The sequence below is a fragment of the Mastigoproctus giganteus genome, chromosome 11 (assembly GCF_048544385.1).
Source record: "Mastigoproctus giganteus isolate SK-2022 chromosome 11, ASM4854438v1, whole genome shotgun sequence".
NCBI classification, from domain to species: domain Eukaryota; kingdom Metazoa; phylum Arthropoda; class Arachnida; order Uropygi; family Thelyphonidae; genus Mastigoproctus; species Mastigoproctus giganteus.
The window spans coordinates 96,593,125-96,615,247 of NC_143585.1; the positions used below are offsets into that span (position 1 = coordinate 96,593,125).

The 22,123-nt window shown below is 37.1% G+C and overlaps 1 protein-coding gene across 4 annotated transcripts in view; it reads right to left on the reverse strand.

The window, feature by feature from the left end:
* Window positions 1-22,123, reverse strand: part of LOC150078282 (armadillo-like helical domain-containing protein 3) — a 405,573-nt gene that overhangs the window by 201,380 nt on the left and 182,070 nt on the right. For all 4 annotated transcript variants that reach the window (XR_016547653.1, XM_090385517.1, XM_090385515.1 and 1 more), the window contains exons 15-16: window positions 17,380-17,449; window positions 12,427-12,531 (exon numbers count right to left, since the gene is read on the reverse strand). Coding sequence is in view for 3 of the 4 variants with exons in the window: in XM_090385517.1 (XP_090241643.1) it covers window positions 12,427-12,531; window positions 17,380-17,449 (175 nt within the window). In the remaining variant the exon portion in view is untranslated. The remainder of the gene's footprint in view (window positions 1-12,426; window positions 12,532-17,379; window positions 17,450-22,123) is intronic.

Consider the following 22,123-nt stretch of genomic DNA (forward strand, 5'->3'; position numbering starts at 1 on the left):
CATCCATCTCATACTCCATTGTTAATATTATGTCAAATAAAAACAACTCCAGGGGCTCACATCTGGTGAGTATGGGCTTGGCGCACCCAGGGTTCTGAGCCGAATATCATCATTCTTCTCTTTCTTGGTGATTCCCTTCTACCTCTCTCTCTCTCTCTCTCTCTCTCTCTCTTGCGCATTATAGCCTTAGATGCTAATGCGCCAAAAAAAATCTAAATCTCTCTCTCTCTCTCTTTCTCTCTCTCTCTCAGGGTATTTTTTTTTTTTGGCTGGTGCAGCATAAGCCTCAGGCTTCCATGCACCATGTAGCTAATAATAATAATACTAATAATAAAATGTTTGCCACTAATTACTGTCTTGTAACATTTCTCCTTCTTGTGCCTCTGCTACTACTTTCCCATGACATTTCCGGTTATGGGTTCCTATGCGATTCACATTCCTTTAGATGTTACCTACCTCCCCTAAACGTTTGTACCAATATTTTTGAGACACCCTGTATAACTAAGCTATTTATCTCTCTAAAAGGTAATATTTATAATGGAAATTGCACTACACTTTCATCGTTATCATACGTTCCATTATAAGAATCAATTTTGAATGCCTTTGTGAAATTTTTCTAAAGCACGTTTCTGGAAGTCATGACCAAAAAACGATAAAAACAATTTGCACTTTCCGGTTTATTGGAATTTTCTGTTAGTGCAAATCTGTTATAAACGGTTAGTAAACTTGATCTTATTGCATTTGCAATAATCCCAATGAGTGGAATTCTGTAGGTTTTTACGTTACGCTATTAGGGTGAAATGTGTTCCCCTTCACTGAAATCTTCAATCATATAAAAAACAAATTTTCAGAAACTGCTCTTCATTCCTATTATCTATTACAATGATGAAGGGAAAGGGACCTACAGAAAGTGCAAGTGGTGGTAGTGCCAGAAAACAAAACAAAATTGATTTAGAAATGAAGATGAAAATGATTAAGAAGTACAAAGCAGGAGAAAGTTTGTCATCTATTGCAAGGGAATTAGATCTCGCTGCTCCAACAGTGAATGCTATTTTAAAGAACAGTGCACGTATAAAAGAACATGTCAAAGGATCAACGCACTTAAGATCAACAGTGATCACAAAACAGCGTTCAGGTGCTATATCGAAGATGGAACAGCTGTTAATAATATGGATGGAAAATCAGATTTAGAAGCAAGTGCCCCTGAGTCCAATGACCATTCAAGCAAAAGCAACAAGTATTTATGAAGATATTAAGGATAAGTACAGCGAAACCAATGCCAAGTTAGTGGTAAGCAGCAACTGGTGGTTTAATAGGTTCAAGCATAGCACTGGTTTCCAAAACATTAAAGTATGTAGTGAAGTTGCCAGTGCCGATTCTGCAGCTGCACAGAAATTTTGCGATGTGTTGGAAAAAATTATTGATGAAGGCGGCTATTCAACACAGCAAATTTTTAACATTGACAAAACTGCTCTATATTGGAAAAAAATGCCGGATAGAACATACATTGCCAAAGAGGAAAAGAATGCCAGGTTTTAAGGCTTCAAAAGATAGGGCCACATTCTGGAAATCCTTATGCTTTTAAGGGCATCAATAAAGCCACCCTACACGTGCATTTCCGATCGAACCAGAGAGCATGGATAACAATATCTCTCTTTGAGGACTGGTTTAAATGCTGCTTCATTCCTGAGGTTGAAAAATATTGAAAAGACAATGACATTCCTTTCAAGATTTTGCTTCTATTAGATAATGCTCCTGGACATCCAATGCATCTAGATGATTTCAATTCAAATGTGAGAGTCGTATTTCTACTGCTAAACACGACTTCACTCATCCAACTTATGGATCAGGGTGTTATTTCAAATTTAAAAGCTTACTATTTACGCACAACATTTGCTCATGCATTGTCTGCAGTAGATAGTGATAAAAATTTTACGTTAAGAGACTTTTGGAAATCTTACAATATTTACTGCACCATCTTAAACATTAATAAGGCCTGGGCAGAAATTACTAAAAGTTGTTTAAATGGCGCATGGAAGAAAATATGCCCATAGCATTGTAAAAGGCTTTGAAGGGTTTGAAAAAGACGAATCATATGAAGAGTTACAGATAAGATTGTAAAGGTTGCAGAGCTACTTCAGTTAGAGGTTTCGCCAAAGACATGGAGGAGTTAATAGAGGAAGAAGAAAAGGAATTATCTAACAAGGACCTCATTGCTTTGCAGGCAGCAATAGTGAAATACAAAAATGCTGACAAAGCTCAAGATGAACCAAATGAGAGGCCGAGACGCTTCATCACCAGAGAGATGGCAATGCCATTTTGTGAAATTGCATCGGCAATGGCGAGGTTTGAGAAGATGGATCCTGACAGGGAACGATTCTTAAAGGTTAGCAGAGGGGTGAATGATATACACGCTTGCTACAAAGAAATCTACAATGAAAAGAAAAAAGCCACAGTCCAGTCATCCATTAATACATTCTTTCGTAAGGTTGAGCGACCAACCCCTTCTAAATCTCCACAGCCCTCAACCTCTGCAGCAGCGTACTTATCAGCTGAAGACGTCGATTCTGGCAATAATGCTCAAGAGGTAAAACTTACTGAAGTTATGCCTATCTCCTCTCTTTTTTTGTAATTTTATAATTTTGAAATTTTTTAAATTGCATGCTTTTGTAATTTTTCCTGTGCATGAGATAAAAAATTGAATAAATACAATAAATAATTCTATTTACATATTCATCAAATATTTCTTTTTTGATTCAGTCAATTCAGCGAGCACAGTTGCGAGCGCATGGGGGAAATTCCGACTTACGTAGCGTTCTGCGGAATGCAACTCTTACATAAGTCGAGGAGTTCCTGTATATGATATCAAAATTATTTTTGGCATCCAGTTCCATTGTGACCACATCATAGTATTCAATCAAACTGATCAGACAACCCTTTCCCTTAACAAACCCATGCTATGTCTGAACTATTGCTGCTGTCTTGTCTAGGTGATCCTGTATCATCTATTTAACCAGTGACTCCATTATTTTCCCTGGAACAGAAGTTAAACTAACAAGCCTATAATTCTTTGTGTCACCCATTGAACCTCTTTTGAGATTTGGGGATACATTTGTACATGTCCAGTCCATGGGGATTTCCCCTGACTCTAAGGATGCTCTCATAATTATGGCTAAGGCTGCCTCCTTCATTATAACTGGATAGATTATATAAGGCCTTGCTGCCTCCTTCATTATAACTGGATAGATTTCGTCTGCCCCAGGTGCTTTATTTTATGTTTAACTTTAATAATTTCTCCTCCACTTTGCTCTCAGTTATCACAAAATCACTTAACTCCCTGTTAGAGTTTGATAAACTTCTGGCATTCCCTTCCTTGAATAACTCCTCATGTGTGAATGTAGATGCAAAATACTCATTCAGTTTATCAGCTACTTGAGCAGAATCATCAATAGTCGTACCATCTATGTTAAGTGGACTAATCTGATTCATCTCCTTCCTTCTAGAGTTTACATAAGTAAAGAACTCTTTGTGTCCTTTGCCAAAGATTTCTCGTAACCTGCCTTCTCCTGCCTAACCTCCTTTGTGACTTGATTACAGACTAGCTTATATCTGCCATAGGCTTCTGTGTCACCTGATAATTTATATGCATCCCATGCATTTTTCTTCTCTGCCACAAGCCTCATCAATTTATCCAACATCCATTTAGGCCTGAACCACGAACAGTATTTCTTAGTTGGTATGAAAAGCCTAGTAGCCTCCATGATTAAGTCCCAGAAGGCTTCCCATTTAGAATTCACCATTAGTAATATCATCAGTTTATCCCACTGTATAGAATTTTAAAGCTGTCTGAGACCACTGTAGTCATCTTTACGAAAGCAAAAACCCTTCCCTTTACCCCTGATGGTAGTTACATCTTAAAGTAAATCCCACATCAGTACATTGTGATCACTGTCACCTAGTGGTTCCTTTATCTGCAAATTCTTAATGCATGAATAATCACTGCTGATAATCAGATCAAGAGTATTACTCCCTCTGGTTGCCTCTCAAACATGCTGCTGTAGAAAACAGTCATCCAATAAATCCAAAAAAAGTCCTGTTAGTGTGGTGACAAACCACACCAGTCAATATCTGGAAAGTTAAAATTCCCCCATTATAAGACATTGATTTACTGGCCCACTCTATTTCTCTGCACAATTGCTCATTATAACCATCAGATTCATTAGGCCTATAACACACACCTACTCATTTTTCCTTTCCCATTGCTTATGTCACACCAAACAGACTCAACATTGCATTGCCCACCAACATCAATTGGATGCACTTCCCTAGATTTTATGTGTTTCTTAATTAATAGCATAACCCCTCCTCCCTTCCTACCCTGTCTGTCCTTTCTCTACACATTGTACTCTCCACCTCCAAATTCCAATTCTGCATTGCTTATATCTGTGTGACACCATGTCTCTGATATCCCAACAATATCTGCCTTTGATGTCTTGATCAGCACTTCAAATTGTTTGTTTGTTTATGGGCTTTACGGCGCAAGGGCAGCAAGGCCATAATGCACCCAACAATGGTGATGCTAAATGTACAGTTTATGTATATAAATGTTGAAGTTCACATTGCTTCGTACAGTTGTATCTGTTTAAGGAATTAAAAAATTTTGACCACGTGTGGAGTATCTGCCAGGAGGTCAGCAATACTAAAAGAAGTGTTCATCCTGGAAAAAGAGATAAACATAGCTTGTCGGTCACTATTGTATTTGGGGCAATCATGTTGAACAGTGAGCTGAGTGTTGAAATTTGTACATAGTGGTGGATCAGTACCTGCAAGAAGATAAAGATGTGTCAGATGTGTATGGCCTATTTGTAGTCAGGCTAATACGACTTCTTCTTCATGTCTGTTTTCACACATACTGGATTTCCAAGGTTGGAGATGTTTCTTTATACAGAGTAGTTTGTTCCCAACTTGACTTTGCCAGATGTGTTGCCATTTTTCAAGACACAGCTTCTTTATAATTGACTTGTAGTCTGTAATCGGTATACTAAACAGTTCATCTACAGGATCTGTAGAAGTTTTCACAGCTAGATCAGCACATTCATTTCCAGAAATTCTCACATGACCAGGGATCCAACAAAAGATGATTTTTTGTTTCTTCCTATTTAGCTTAGTCATAGTATTCCAAATCTGTATGAGTAAGGGGTTATCATAATTTCTATTCTGTTGTATAGCTTGGATAGCACTAATGGAGTCTGTATAGATCACACTGTTCAATATATTTGTTGATAAGGTGAAATTTAATGCTATGAAGATAGCACAGAGTTCTGCAGTGTAGCTGCTGCATTCAATGGGGAGTTTCTTGGCTATGGTAAAGTTGGTAAAAACTGCTGCTGCACCAACATGGGTGTCAGTTTTAGATCCATCCATGTAAATTGGCATGTACTCTGTGTGCTGGGTTCTTAATGTGGCACGAATTTGCAGTATGTGCTGTTGGGATAAGGTCTGTTTCCCCAACGATGTGAGTGATAGGTCGCACAGCAGTATGTGATACATCCAAGGTGGAACTGTCCGAGAAGTAGTAGGCTATATCATGCTAAGGTTAATTTGCCAGTCACTGAGCAGGGAACGCAGGTGTATCCCTGTTGATGGGTTTTTGGATGGACAGGCTCTGTAAAGGTTCTCCCATTTGGGCGGGAAAAATCTATTCCAAGCAGGGTTGTCTAGTTGCCCTTTAACCTTTGCTGGGTAGTTTAACAGAAGCATTTCTCTGCATAGATGTAAACAGGTTTCAGTTGCTTCAGCATATAAGCTCTGAACCAGCAATGTACGGAATGCTCCTAGTGCAAGCCAGAGAGAACTGTGGTGCATGGGATCAAGCCAACATAAGGCACTTGGTCTAGCAGAGTTGTAGACCAGAGAGCCTTAGTCTAAGCGTGACCATACTAATGCATGATACAAATGCAGTAGCATGTAACGGTTGGCTCCCCATGTTGTGTGAGATAGTACTCTTAAGATATTTAGCTTTTTAAGGCAAGTAATCCGGAGCTCTTTTATATGTTCGAGGAAGGTAAGTTTTTGGTCTAGAACCACACCAAGAAAGCGGACACTGCGAACCACTGGGATCATTTGATTTTCTAGGTGAAGTTCTGGGTCTGGATGTAGGTTACGCTTCCTACAGAAGTGTATCCCAACAGTCTTTTGTGGTGAGAGGCGAAAACCATTGTTTTGTGACCATTTTACAACTTTGTTGATGGCACCTCGTAACTGTCTTTCTACCATTTGCATATTAGCAAATGGCAGGAGATACTGAAGCCATCGGCATATAGAGTAGTGGACACTGTCTATGGTAGATCCTGTGTTATGGAGTTTATTGTTATGTTAAATAGGGTGGCACTTAGTACTAAACCTTGTGGGACCCATTCTTCCTGGATAAAACTGGAAGATAACTTGTTGTTGACTTCAACTTGAAATGAGCGATGATGGAGGAAGTTTCTGATAAATTTTTGGCAGGAGTCCACATAGCCCTAGATCATATAGGTTTTGCATTATACCATACCTCCAAGCTGTGTCAAACGCTTTTACTATGTCAAAGAGAACTATGACATTGTGTTCTTTTCGTACAAAAAGCATCACGGGTATTTATTTCTGCCCTGAGGAGTAAGTCAAGAGTGGATCTGCCTTCACGGAAACTGCGTTGTATTGGGTTAAGAAGGTTGTTTTGGACTAGAAACCAGGTCAGGCATGCACTGATCATTTTTTCCAGGCCCTTGCTCATACAGCTGGTGAGTGCAATGGGTCGGTAATGTTGTGGATTTGTAATACCTTTTCCGAAACCAGGTCTCTTCCTGGTTTCGGAAAAGCCAAAACATAAGCGTGGTGCCATTTGTTGGGGAAAGTATTCTCTTTGAAAATTCTGTTATAAAACAGTAATAGTGCCATAACAGCAGGTTCAGTAAGTTGTGCTATCATAATGTAATGTATTCCATCTGGTCCTGCTGCACTGAGTTTAGTAGTGGCTAAAGCATGGTGTAATTCAGATATTGTGAAGGGAAGATTGTATGCAGCACTAGATGCTGATTCAAAATTGATGAAATGTTTCTCAGCCTGTGCTTTGCGTACCTGAAAAAGTGGTGTGTAAGATGTTGTGGCTGAGATTCTCGTGAACGATTCACCAAATTCGTTCACAATCTCCACTGGTGCCATAATATCACAACCATTTACAGTTAGTATGGGAAGGTTGATGCTTGGGGGTTTTGAGTACATGCGTCGTATTTTTGCCCATATTGTTTGAGTTTTTGTAGTTCTTGTAATTGTGTAGGCAAAATGTCTCCATGCTTCTCTTTTGCTAGTCTGCCTAATATGTTTTGCTTTTGCCCAAGTCTGTTTAAAGCGGATGAGATTTGCTGTTGTTGGAAACTTCCTGAAGATGTTCCATGCTCTGTTCTTTTCTTTTTTTTTGCCATGTTGCATTCACTATTCCACCACGATTTTGAGCGTGCTCATATTTTGATGGATTTCTTTGGAATCGCTTGGTCAGCTGCCTATAGTATTTGGTTAGATATATATTCTGTAGCCAAGTTTATGGATGTTTGCTGGACCTGCTTTTCTTCCAGTATTGCTAGTTGCTTGTATATGTTCCATTGTGCTTTGAAAAAGTTCCATTTGACAGTTCTGTTTGAAAAGTGGAGGATGTTTGTTTCAATCCGACTTATCACTGGGTAATGGTCACTACCCAGTGGATTGCTATGAATGGACCATCCAAATAGAGGATATATGGATGCTGAGCATAGAGACACATCAATAGCTGAAGTAGATCCTGTAGGTAAATGCATATAAGTGTGTGCACCATTATTGAGAGTAATCAAATTGTGCAGGTCAAGTATTTTTTCTATAATTTGTCCACGTTTGTCCATGTTTTGATTGCCCCATAGAGGATGATGACTATTGAGGTCTCCTAGGATGAAGAAGGATTGAAGTTGTACCACTAGTTCTTCTAGGTCAGCGTACTTATATTTTGATTAGGGGGAGAGTATAACGAGATGATAGTCAAGTCAAAATTAACATTGACTCTTACTGCAACTGCCTCAAGGTTTGTTTTCAATGGGAGTAGTTCAGAGGGTATTTGAGTGTTGATTATCAATGCTACACCTCCATGTGCCAGATTGTTCAGGTTGTTTACAATACGATCTTTCCAATGAATAATGTAGTTCCAGATGTTGTTGTTGTTTTGAATTTTAGGAGCATTAGCAACTAAGGCCATATTGCTCCGTGAATATGCGGTGGTCATTCCCTGACCTTTCCGCATCCTCCGTATTTGGTGGTGATGGGCTCGAACCCCGGTCTAATCAAGAAGCATGTGCTACGCACTGATGCTCCTTCCCACCTGGCTATGGAGGCGCCTTGTAGTTCCAGAGAGAAACAGTTATATGTGATGTCAGATTGGCTTCCTGTAGGTAGAAGGTGATAGGATCATATTGTGTTAGGAGATCATGGATGTCATTTAAATTGCTGCGATATCCTCTACAGTTCCACTGCAGAAATGTAAGCATTATCTGGATTTAGTAGGACCCTTGATTTGTTTTCGAGGGGCTGAAGGTTTGCTTCGCTCGGGTTTCCCGTACCCCTTCTTTGGAAAGTATGGTTTTCCAGTTTCCATATCCTCGTCAGTATGAAGTTCTAGTACATGCTCATCTTGCTGTGAGTCCATGCTATCTGTTTGGTTTGCATCAGGAGTACATACTGTAGCATTTTCCTGAGGGATGGCATCTGATAGTACACTAATCGGCATATTTATTGCTTTACTTTTTTTGCTTGCTGTTTGGTTTAGTGGAACCGTGGCCAATACTGGCCTTGCCCAATCAGATAGTGATTCATTGGGGGATATGGTTACCGCTGTTTGGGTTGCAATTGATATTTGTTTTTTGGTTACTTGAGCATAGGTTGGTTTATTAGCATTTGGGGCTGGAAAGGACTTTTTGGCCTCTTGGTAGGTAACATTGTGTTCAATTTTGTACCACTGTACATTTTTTTCCCTTTTCCAAAGGGGCACTCCTTGGAAAATGCCGGATGAGTTTCTCTGCAGTTAGGATGACTAGGCGTTGTAGCTGTGCAATAGGTAATTGTGTGTGCAGTGGATCCACATGTGGCACAGGCAGCTGCTCCTCTGCAGACTGTCTGTGAGTGGCCAAACTTCTGGCACTTGTAGCAGCATAAGGAGTTTGGAATGTATGCTCTAACAAGGCACTTAAGATAACTTCCTTTGATCGCTGTTGGTGATTTAGGGTTATCAAAAGTGAGTATTATGTTTTGAGTATGAAATAGTATGCCATCCTTCTTTGTCATTATTCTTCTGACATGTAGGATTCCTTTGTCTTGTAGTTCCTGTTTTAGCTCTTCATCTGACACATTCATGAGGTCCCATTTGGTGATGACACCTCTTGACATGTTCAGGGAGACGTGGTGAAACTGTAACAGAAGTTCCACCAAACGTTTTTTGTTTCAGTAGTTGCTCGGGTTGTCGAGCAGTGGCTAGTCACTGCTCAGACTGTCGAGCAGTTGGCTCGGATTGTTAACCAGTAAGTCACCTGATCTTAAGTGAAGAACTGTCTTTGGGGTATCTATTATGCTTTCTACACATTTCTGCACTAGAAACGGTGAGATTTTGCCAATAGGTTGTTCTTGGGTCAAATGAATAATAAGGACAGTTGGAGTTTAGATTCTTGTTACTTCAGTCTTTTGACATTTAGCTGTTACAAAATCAGGCTCCAACTTCACACCTTGTGGGGATCTCATCTATACACCCAGTGGATTTCTGGGTTTTAGGAATGGTTTGCTCCATTTCGCCCCGGAAGGGAGAGCTTTTCCTTTCAACGTTACCGGCCCACCACGTGGAGGAAGACACAGTGCCACCTTTGTGACCAAGCAGTAGTGAGTTAGTAGTAAAACAAAATATTAAGAGAAGAAAGAAAGAAAGAAAGATGGTTACTTTTCCTTCTGATCTAGTAAAGCGTTTTCTTCACAGAAAAAATTGAGTGTTAATGTAATGCTGAAAATAAGGAAACAATTTTATTTCACCAAGAAAGAGTGCTAATTTACAGGCAAAGACGCTTGATCACAAAATCGCTTGACTTGATCACAAAATCACCTGGGGCCGCACTTCAAATTCATTTATTTACTTTACTTCTAACATCAGTGTACATGCAAGTATACATGCAGTTGTTCTTACTCTTAGTTACCTTAATAAAGCCCATGTATTTACTTATTCCATGATGACTCCCAGCAGCTCTTGAAATCCCCAGCAACTTGCTCTCTAGGCTGCTGCTCATTACAATAGAAGCAGTGCAAGAATCACTTTCGCTTCTGCCTGCAGCTACCATTAATCTTTTAGTCTGTGAATCCTCCCAAACTAGCAGTTTTCTGACCCACCTAACACTACCTCGATAGCATCCGCAAATATTCTTGCACCCTTTCTATTTAAGTGTATCCCATCCCTATAGAAGCAGTCTCTCCTGCTAACAAGCACAGACCACGCTGAAAAAAAATTCTACCCTGTGAGCCTTACACAATCTCTCCATGGCCGAATTGATTGACAAAGCTCTCATCACATACTCCCTCCTATCATGTCTGGGCAGAATTGCAGACACTTTCAAATTTAACCCTAACTCATGACTTTTTTTAGCACTGACCTGTACTTGTTAAGTAAATTTGCAGATTTACTATTAAGGTCATTAGTGCCAACATGTACAACAATATCACTTTTTGTGCCCTTAAAAGATGATGTCTGCTCTACAGCACCATCAAATTTTACCCCATATGTCTATTATGGTAAAAAAAATAAAAAAAAAAACTTGTTTCCTCACCAGCTTCAAAGGGGGGGGAGTATGGAAGGGTATGGCTATCTATGGCTGGCATCAGGAAAGTGCAATGAGTAACAAAATTAATAGAATGGTCATCATCAGTTAATTGTATGGTTAGAAACAATTACTTAGCTCTTAAAGTATAGCTAGAAATTTCAAAAAATTACCTTGTAACTCAATAGTGAGCTTTTATGAACATTTGCTTTTGTCCTTTTTAACCCTTGGTTAGCACTACATGCTTATTTCTTTCTGCCATGATTGAAAACGTTTTGAGACAAGTATTTCAAATTCAATTTTCAATGCCCTCAATGTACACTGCTGAGCTTCCTCCAAAGACCTAAAATGTCTCTTTCACAATGTTTTGTTACCTGGAAATAGAAGTCAGATGGGACTAAATTAGGAAATGGGAGGAAGCTCCATCCAAATGGTCTATTTTCTCCATCAGAAACTTTCTTACTGCTAATGCAGTGTGAGTGAATGCATTGTTATGATGCATCACCTATTTGTCTGGCCAATTTGCTCCTTTTCCAAAATGCCTTTCTTCTCAAATGATTCAAATTTTAAGGCAAAATGTCTGATTGAGAGTCTATCCAGGAGGGGACAAATTCTAAATGGATGGGCAATATCTTTTTTGTTTTAATCAAATAACATTATGAGCATGGTACTGAAATTTTATTTTCTCATCCTTGATTACTTTGGGTTTGGAAAGCTCACTACTTTCCATTGTTTGCTCTGCCTTTTCATCCTGGGATCATCTTGAAATAATGTCTTGCACACTGAGTTCTTCTTGAACTTTTTCTGAAAGGTTAATCCAAACCTGTTCTTGCATCCATCATTGGTCATAAATCAAGTTTTACTTGGCACCATCCTTACACAGAGACTAGTTAAAATTTGATGAACACTCCCTTCAGTCACCCCCATTTGTTCTGCTATCATATAATTCTCATTTATTCTTCAATCCATAAAGAAGTTAACACATTTTCAACATTTTCAATAGTTTTCTGTTGTTACAAATAAATCTGAAGGAGTATAGATTGTGCTAACATCCACTGAATGACACTCTATAACTAATAATAAATTATTGTTAGACAGCCAACTGAAAATTGGCATGAATATATGCAGAAAATCATTTATGCCTCTCAAGAACTTGACCCTTTAACACTGCAGAATCCCCCATAAAGTTCTCATAATAACAACTCCTGAAATTTTCTTCAAAGTTTTCTTCAATTTAATTAAAAATTGAAGAAAACTCTCACCAGAAATTATCGTACAGCTCCATAAATTTTTCCTAACATTTTTATGTTCCTGAAGCTTTAATGAAACCCACTTTAATGTTATAATATAAAGTTGTAATATTATGAGCTACACAATAAAAATACATCTTACAACAGATGAAGAAGAATGATACAACATGCAACAGAGTTACTGTGACTATTCCTAGAATTTTCTGGGCACACCTCATATGTAGAGAGAAGGTAAAGGGAAAAGGGACAATATCATTTTACTTCATATCTACAATGGGAAAAATATGTTTCAATGTATTTTTAATTTAATATATTTCTATATAGCATACCTCTTGTATTTTGCATAACTATAGAAAAAAACTCCAGGAATGTTACTAGTAAATTTGAAGGAGGAGTATGGATTGTGCTAACATCCAGTGGATCAGGCTCTGTTACTAAATATAAAATAAGAAAGGAAAATGATTTCTCTTATAATACAGAATTCTTTTTCTATTAATATAAACAAGAAAAAAAAAAAAACCTTCCAAACAAGCCAATATTCTTAAAAAACACAGCATAACAATACATATTATAAAGCTGAGCAAAAAATAAACCAGTACTAAAATATTTTTACAGTAGGGGCTTCTATCCTTATAAAAATATGAAAAGAAACGTTGGTATTGTTAAGACAAACAAAAGTTTAATGAAATGAAACCATATATTCTGGTATATATGACAACTTCTATTTTTCTGCCTCAAAATCATGTTTGCCATTAAGTTGACCCCACCCCTAAATAATAGGGAGAGTCAACTAATACAAAAAATTTTTAAAAATTAGTGATCTTTTGCATCTCACATTTTGTTATTACAGAACTTTTTCTATAACAAGTAAAATCTATAACAAAACTACTGTATACTTTTTAATTCAATTATTTCTGCTTTTACATTTAGTGTATCCCATACATTTTATTATTATGTACAGTAAACTATACAAAAAAAAGTATATTTATACAGTAATCCATTATGAAGAAGGTTACTAAACCAAAACACAGATGACAATGTGACATTGCTCTTATCGATGGTATAAGTATACACGAGAGGCACTGATTATGAAACCAAGCCATTTCTTGTTGCCTGTTTGCTACTGCACTGCAAAGTGACTTCTCCTTAAATGTGTCTCAATATGGAAGTGTGTTTGCTATAAGAAACTGACAACCTTGAAATTTTATTTTTGGGAGCTAGAAAAACAAAAATGAAAATATAACTCCCACCAATTTCAGAAATGGTGGAAATGGTGAAATGCACACACACAGTATAACAGTAATTATAATTAAATTCCTCAAAAAAATAAGCATTCTAGACTTCCAACAATCTTGAGGGGTGGCAAAATGGAGCTCTAATGAAATACCAGTGCTTTCAAAATTAGAATAACATGATTTTATACCTCACATACAACACAAGGGATGATATCACTTCTGATGTCTTTATAAATTATTTCAAATCGCCATAAACCACTCATTCTAAAGTCTCAACATCAGTATAAATAATAAGTTTTGTACAATTCAAAAATAATTAAGTAAGTTAACTGGAGCTAAGCCCTTCAGTGTTACATAAACCATATACACCAATGTAACTTCAAAAGTGAAACCAAGCTTTTACAGAAAATTATAAATATATCATTGACACTCTTTATATCCATGTACTAAGATTTCTGAAACTTCATAAAGGAATTTTTAAAAGTCAAAAATTCATTTAAGGGGAGTTCAAGATGTGAATCCTACAAATGTTCTTCAGGATAATTAAAACACACACTGTTCACTCATTCACTAAGCAGTTAACTTTTACATTCATTCACTGCTTGTTTGTTATTTGGAGCATTAGCAACTAAGGCCATATTGCTCCGGGATGTGCGGTGGTCATTCCCTGACTTTTCCGCATCCTCCGTATTTGGTGGTCATGGGCTCGAACGCCGGTCTAATCAAGAAGCGTGTGCTACGCACTGCTGCTCCTGACCACCTGGCTACGGACGTGCCCATTCATTCACTGTAACTTCTTTGGCTTCAAAAATATTCACCACAACTTCTTTAGCTTTAGTTTTATGATAAGGAGCAATTGAGAGTAATCAACTAACAAAAATAGATTTCAATTACAGATAACAAAATGAACTTACAATCTTAATGTGTGACTAAAAAAAAAATGAGTAAGTAAATGTTGCTCAGTGTTCTAACAAATAATATGCAGATGACTAATCCACATCATTTTACAAGTTCAAAGTCGGCTAAACTTAAGCAAATCGAGCCCTTTTCATCTTCATTAGGCTGAGAAAAAAAAAAAATGTGCATTTTATGTCGCAGCCTAAGAACAAGTTATGTTGTTACTAAAATTGAAACTAGTGAAAGAAATGAAAAAGGTGAAAGACTTGTGGAATTTGCAGAATCTCAAGGAATGTCAGTAATGAAAAAACTTTTTTCAAGGAAAGGGTGAACAGAAAGTGGACTTGGAAGAGCCCAAATGGATTAACAACTAATGAAATAGACTTCATCCTCACTAACAGAAGATATATCTTGAATAATGTTACCATCATGAACAAGTAAATGTTTGAAGTGATCACAATCACTTCAAATGTTTGAAATGGTAAGATGCACACTGGATATAGATGTAAGAAAAGAAAGGAAAAAAACTGACTCAAGTAAATAATACGAAGGTCTTTGAGATAACAGAAAAGAAGAAAAAGCAGTGTGTACTGGAACTTAAGAACAAGTTTGAGCTTCTGCAGACTATTCAGGACCAAGATATTGATGAGGAATACTCAACTTTTTGAAAGTGATAAAGCCCAAAAAACCTATAGGTAAAAATAAATCCAAAGAAGAAAAAATTAGTCAAGAAACACTTGTCATGATGAACAGAAGATGAAAAATGAGCAAGATAAACACTGACAAGGATAAAATTGAGTATACTAAGTTATGCAAAGCCATTAGAAAGAGACTCAGAGAGGGCATGAGAAGGTTTAACACAAGAAAAGTAGAACAAGCATTAAGGAAAAACAAAGGATTTAAATCAGCAGCCATGAGTAGTAATACAGAAAGACAAATTATACTGAAACTGAAGAATAGCGATGGTATACTTATAAATAGCAGAGAAGGCATAATTCAAATAGCAGACTACTATTATAGAGAATTATACAAGGAGCGAGGGAATGATGCCAGCAGTGTGGAAGATGAATCACAAATTAGTAACACATACGGCATACCCGATATCCTTCCTGATGAGGTAGAACATGCATTGAAGAAAATGAAGAATCAGAAAGACCTGGGAGAAGATGAAGTTACTGTAGAGTTATTAAAATTGAGAGGAAGAGACATGACACAGAAACTGCCAAGACTCTTCACAAAATGCGTTAGAAAAGGAATGACACATAGTTTTGCTGCATACGAAAGGAGATAAATTAGAAATTGGAAATTATAGACCAATTAGCTTGTTATCCCACATCTACAAGTTGTTCACAATGGTCATCACTAACAGATTAGAAAGAATACTTGATGAGAATCAACCAAAAGAGCAAGCTGGCTTTAGGACAGGATTCTCAACTATGGATCTTATAGTTGTGATATTACATGAAGGTAATCAACTATGGATTACCTTCATGTAATATCACAGCTAATGGAAAAAGCAAATGAATATAAAACACCATTATGCCTAGCACTTGTGGATTATGAAAAGGCATTTGACTCCATACAGCATAAGGCAATATTTCGGGCACTGGAAAGACAAGGCATAGATACCCCATATATTATGATTTTGAATAAAATATATGAGAACGCTACCTCCTTTATTAGACTACAACAAAGACAGTAGTAAATTTAAAATTGAGAAAGTAGTTCAACAAGAAGAGACAATATCTTCAAAGTTGTTTACTGCTGCCCTTGAGGAGGCTTTCACAAGATTAGACTGGTCGCAGAAAGGAGTCAATGTGAATGGAAAGTACCTAAACTATTTACAATTTGCAGATGACGTTGTGATCATAAGTCATGATCCCAAAGAATTAGAGGAAAATCTCAATCAGTATGCAGAGTTAGTAAGGATTTAGGACTTAAGATGAATATGGCTGAAACAAAAAGTAAAGATGAACAAATATGCCATAGAAAGGGATATAATGATTGAAGGAGTAGTAATTGAAAAGGTGGAGTCATATACTCATCTGGGAAAAGTCATCAACTGTAATAATGATAAATGGCTGGAAGTCAAGAGAAGAAAAATTTTGGATGGATAGCATTCAGGAAATACAGTATAGTCACATACTGAGGAGCAATATCCCAATTTGTATGAAACGTAAAATAATGAACCAACGTATACTACCCACCATGACTTATGGAAGTGAAACTTGGGCACTCAAAAAAGAATGGAAGAGAAGCTAAGAACGACACAGCAAAAAATGGAACGAATTATATTTGGAATCAGACTGTTAGATAAGAAGAGAAACACATGGATTAGGCAGCAAACTCAAGTAAAGGACATTCTTATCAAAACTAAAGGACTAAAATGGTCTTGCGCAGGACACCTAGCTTGAAGACATGATGACAGATAGACTAAGAAAATAACAGAATGGTACCCAAGAGGAGCTAGAAGAAAACCTGGAAGACAATGACGGAGATGGACAGATGAAATTCATGAGTTTGTTTGGTAGTAAATGGATGGCCATTGCACAAAACAGAAGAACTGGAAAGTTACTGAAGAGGCCTTCATCCTGCAGCAAATTTAAAATGGCTGATGAAGATGATGATGTTACTAAAACAATATTATGCTGCATGTATTATGTCTGAAAAAGTGGGTATGTTCATAGGCCAATCTACATGTTGTGTGCACTGAAAAATGTGTAATAACTCATGAGAAATAATCCTACTCCCTCCGCTTAAGATCGGCTAACTATGTCTGCATATCAACAGCCTTTATAACTAAATGAAAAGAGTAAACGAACCTATGTGTTTTAGCTAGAAGAAGCTATGTATCTTCATGGGCAGGTTTGCATTCCAATTCAAATCCTAAATTTACTTATCAGAATAACAAAAACTCATGCCTATCATTAAATATAACAGTGCATACAATAAAATGATTTATCTGACACACAGTTACCACACAAAATTATCCTTTTTGTGTAGTAACATCCTCACCTTTCACAGTAACTTGATTCTGGAGTCACCAGTTAATAATAATAATAATAATAACAACAATAAAAATCCTTACTGAAAACAAAATAATGACTGAATAAATATTTGAAATCAAACAGTACAATTAATAATAATTACCATTATGATGTCCATCGGTCACTTTCGGAGAGGAAGGTGGGCTGGAAGGACCACAGGAATCTGTCTGGCACTGCAATGTATATAAAAGGAACTATTAATATCCACTCAATTCAGCTAAGACTGTCATAACGTTATAATGTCCTTTATTTCCTTTAGAAACTTTGTACTTACTCTAAATTTCAGTTCCCCCCTACACACCTATTCAGAAATATTGTTCAAGGTTTAGGCCTAAATGGTTGTCAAATGAACTAATGAGACTCGTAACAGAGAAGAAAAATGCATGGGATGCATATAAATTATCAAGTGACTCAGAAGCCTATGGCAGATATAAGTTAATCTGTAATCAGGTCACAAAGGAGGTTCGGCAGGTGAAGGCAGATTACGAGAAATCCTTGGCAAAAGATGCTAAGAAAAACAGCAGGGATTTCTTTACTTATATAAACTCTAAAAGGAAGGGGATGAATCTGATTGGTCCACTTGACATCGATGGTTCGACTGTTGATGATCCTGCTCAGATAGCAAACAAACTGAATGAGTATTTTGCATCTACATTCACATGTGAGAAATTATTAAGGTTTGAAAATGGCAGAAGGTTATCAAATTGTAGCAGGGTGCTTAATGATTTTGTAATAACTGAGAGCAAAGTGGAAGAGAAATTGTTGAAGTTAAACGTAAGAAAAGCACCTGGAGTGGATGGGATCTATCCAGTTATATTAAAGGAGACGGCAAAGCAACTAAGCAAACCCTTAGCTATAATTATGAGAGCATCCTTGGACTCAGGAGGTTCCCACGGACTGGAGATGTGCAAATGTATCCCCAATTCACAAAGGGGGATCAAAGGGTGACATGAGTAATTACAGACCAGTTAGTTTAACTTCTGTTCCGGGTAAAATAATGGAGTCGCTGGTTAAAGATGCATTGCAGGATCATCTAGACAAGACTGCAGCAATAATTCAGACACAGCATGGATTTGTTAAGGGAAAGTCTTGTCTGACAAATTTGATAGGATATTATGATGTGGTTACAAAGGAACTGGATGCAAAAAACAATTTTGATATCATATATTTGGATTTCAGGAAAGCTTTTGACACTGTTGCACATGGAAGACTATTGTACAAATTGGAGCAGAATGGTATTAAAGGTAAGTTGCTACAATGGATAAAAGGTTGGTTAAGTGCGAGAAGACAGAGGGTGGTAATCAATGGGTGCTGCTCTTCTTGGACTAATGTTATTAGTGGAGTCCCACAGGGTTCGGTGTTAGGTCCACTGTTGTTTTGTATATTTATCAATGATATTGATGAAGGTATATCAGGCTTAATGTCGAAGTTTGCAGATGATACAAAGGTTGGCAGGGTTGTTAATGACAGTAATAGCAGTCTGCTACTGCAACAGGATCTAGATAAGTTGGGCAGATGGGCTAAGAAGTGGCAACTGAAGTTTAACATTGACAAATGCAAAGTACTGCATATGGGTAGAAGTAACCCCAGAGAAATGTACCAACTGTGTGGTACTACACTTAAGGTGGTAGAAAATGAAAAAGACCTGGGAGTAATTGTGCAGTCAGATATGAAGTTCTCTGAGCAATTCAGACAGGCTGCCAGGGCAGGTCATGGGGTTTTGTCAATGATATATAGGAATTTTGCTAGCAGGGAAAAGGAGGTGATTATCCCTCTGTATAAGGCAATAGTCAGGCCACGCCTTGAGTACTGCGTACAGGTCTGGAGACCTCATTTTAGGAAGGATGTAGATTTACTTGAGCGGGTACAGAGAAGGGCAACAAGATTGGTGAGAGGAATGAAGGGATCCTCTTACCAAGAGAGGCTTAAGTTCTGCAAATTGCAGTGGCTGGAGACTAGGCACCTGCGCGGTGATCTGATTGAGGTATATAAGGCCTTGAATGGATTGAGCACGCTGAATTCTGATGGGATCCTTCCACTTGTTCAGATTACGAACCTAAGGGGGCATAAATTCAAATTAAGAAAAGACAGATGTAGAATAGATGTGCGGAAATTTGCCTTTAGCCAGCGGGTGGTTAATTGCTGGAACAAACTTCCATCTGTCGTTGTGGAAGTTGATAGCTTGAATAAATTTAAGGAGGAACTGGACAGGCATTTGGAGGGAATGGTGTGATTTTTTTTTTTTTTTTTTTTTTTTGGCTGATACTGCATAAGCTCATACATTTGCTTTCTTGCATCACATGCCACTACTACTACTACACATTAAATTCTCATTCTCTTCACAAAGTTAATTCTCATACAAACATAAATCTGAAGCAATGAGGTCATATGCTTCAATTTGCAAAATAAATCACTAGGGAAACTTTAAAAAAAAAAATAACCAAAGTATATGAAGACAACATAGAGGTAGCCTTCTATGACAGCAACACTTCTAGATAATGGTTTCACTTTTACTCCTCAGCTTTAAAATATCATTACAGTAATCCTTCAACAAAGGATGGATCTTTGGTTTATGATGTACCTTTCATAGGACCCTCATGCATTTTACTAAAAATGGAAGTCTCAATGACATCAGTACAATAACATCTGAGTGTTATTTTCAGTCACTCAAGACACTCTGAAGTTACATGGTCATATTTATCAGCACCTGGAATCCATCTCTTTCTGATTTTTGTTGTGATTGCACAAACCTCTCTCTCTCTCTCTCTCTCTCTCTCTCTCTCTCTCTCTCTCTCTCTCTCTCTCTCTCTCTCTCTCTGATTTTTGTAAATGAGTTATTTTACTAAATTACGTCAACAGTCATGTCCCCAGTTTTTAAGCAAATGAAACAAGAAATTATTTTAAAAGACAAAAACAACCTTAAAGCAAATGCACTTGTAAGTGATTAAGGTCTCTCACAATCCACGACTTCAACCATCATTATGCATTATGCTAAAGAATAAATTAAAAAAAATTAATGTAGTAGTAGTTTTATTCCTGCCAGCCAGCACAAATTCTCTGATCCAGCCTGTGAACCAACAACTGATAGCTGACTTCAAGAGACTATACATAAAGGTGTTTAGGAAATGATATCAAGCAATGATGGCATGATACTGAAGGAATTATGGAAGACAAAAGTTCAACATTCTGGAGGCTGTAAGAAACTGTTACAACATGGCAAAAAGTCAAATTCACTATCTGAATGCTGCTTGGAAACCTGTGTCCAGCCATTCAACAAGACTTGGATCACTTTGAAGATCAGGCTAATACTGGGTGGGAAATTCTCCCCTTGAAGTGGTTGAGTGGGATGTTTAAGACCTATTTCAGTCTCATGAAAGGAAAATCCCCACTGAAAACCTGCAACAGCTGGAGTCTGTGAGTGAAAATGACAGTGGAGAAGAGAAAAGAGGGCAGGATGATCACATAGCAACTGCAGGGATCAAGGAAATTCTGTATCACTGGAATCTGGTGAAGATATTGGCTACAAAACAACTCTCCATAAAGCAAACAGAGCTGAACTCCAGTATGAGGACACTGTCACATCCTACTTAAGTTATTAATAAGTAGGAACAAGGCTATAGCACACACAACTTTGGATAGTTTTTTGGCCAGAAAGAGGCCAAAGCTGGAATTAGATTTAACTTCAGTTACACCTGATCTTCTAGAAGTATGGAAGAAGACTGTCCTTTGAAAAATTGGTTTCTCCAACCTCAAATTTTCCATCAACACCCCATCCCCCAGGAAATCATCTTTTCAGCTAAAAGTAATAATTTTTTTTTGTAACATTTACTATATTTAAGAATGTTACCATAAATAATATTTAATTAATTATATGAAATGCTCAAAATAATGTACGGAACTGTACTGTATTATAAAGTATGTTTTTTCAGTGAAAAAGTTCAATTTCTGATGGTCTTGGAACAGATTAAACATTAAAAACATGATACAATTAATAACAATTTTGATTTACAATTGCTTTTCATGGAACCAGTTACAAGGGATCACTATATTGTTAAACCTTGTTGGAAGAATGCTGGTCAATCCTCTGTTCATCATACTACTTAAATATAAATATTGAAATATCTATTAGAATTATATTGTGTACATAAATTCTTCCAGTACGGTCTTCAATTTCAAACTGCATCATGGATTATTTATTTAAGTAGAGAAGTATGGACACAAGAAATCCATAAAGAATCTGTGTTAGCATACAAAATGTAACACATTCTCTCATTCCATGTATTAGTTTCCCAGTAGAGTGCTAGATTCAGCATCAGTTGTGTTTCATTCAAAGTTGCCAACTTAATTTTTTAAGAATTTATTTGTATATTTATCCAATTTTTTATTTCTTAAAAAAAAAAAAATAAATTTTTCAGAAAAATGTTATCACTTTTGCATAACATCCTCCTTGGGCTAGGTTTTTACATAAAATAATAAAAGGAGCTCATCTCATTTATATTAATTATTCACACAATCTATGATGTTTAGTACATAAGATTCAACTTACATTACATTCACTTCCTCCATCACATTACTTTGCAAGATTAGTTGCTGAGTTGCTGGTTTTTAGATCTATCAGCAAGTTAGGCCATTTTGTGCAATTGTGTATTATAGCTATATAAGCGTGTGTTCATAGGCTGAAAAACATGAAAAAATTCACAGGAGAAAATCCTACTCCTTCCACACGAGCTCAACTAACTACAGCCCCAGCTAGGGGTACAAGTTAAAAACTTTTCCAGTCTTTGATGGGACTCAAACCCAGAGCTCTCCAAAGAAGTAACAAGTGGTGAAATCATGTGATGGAGAAC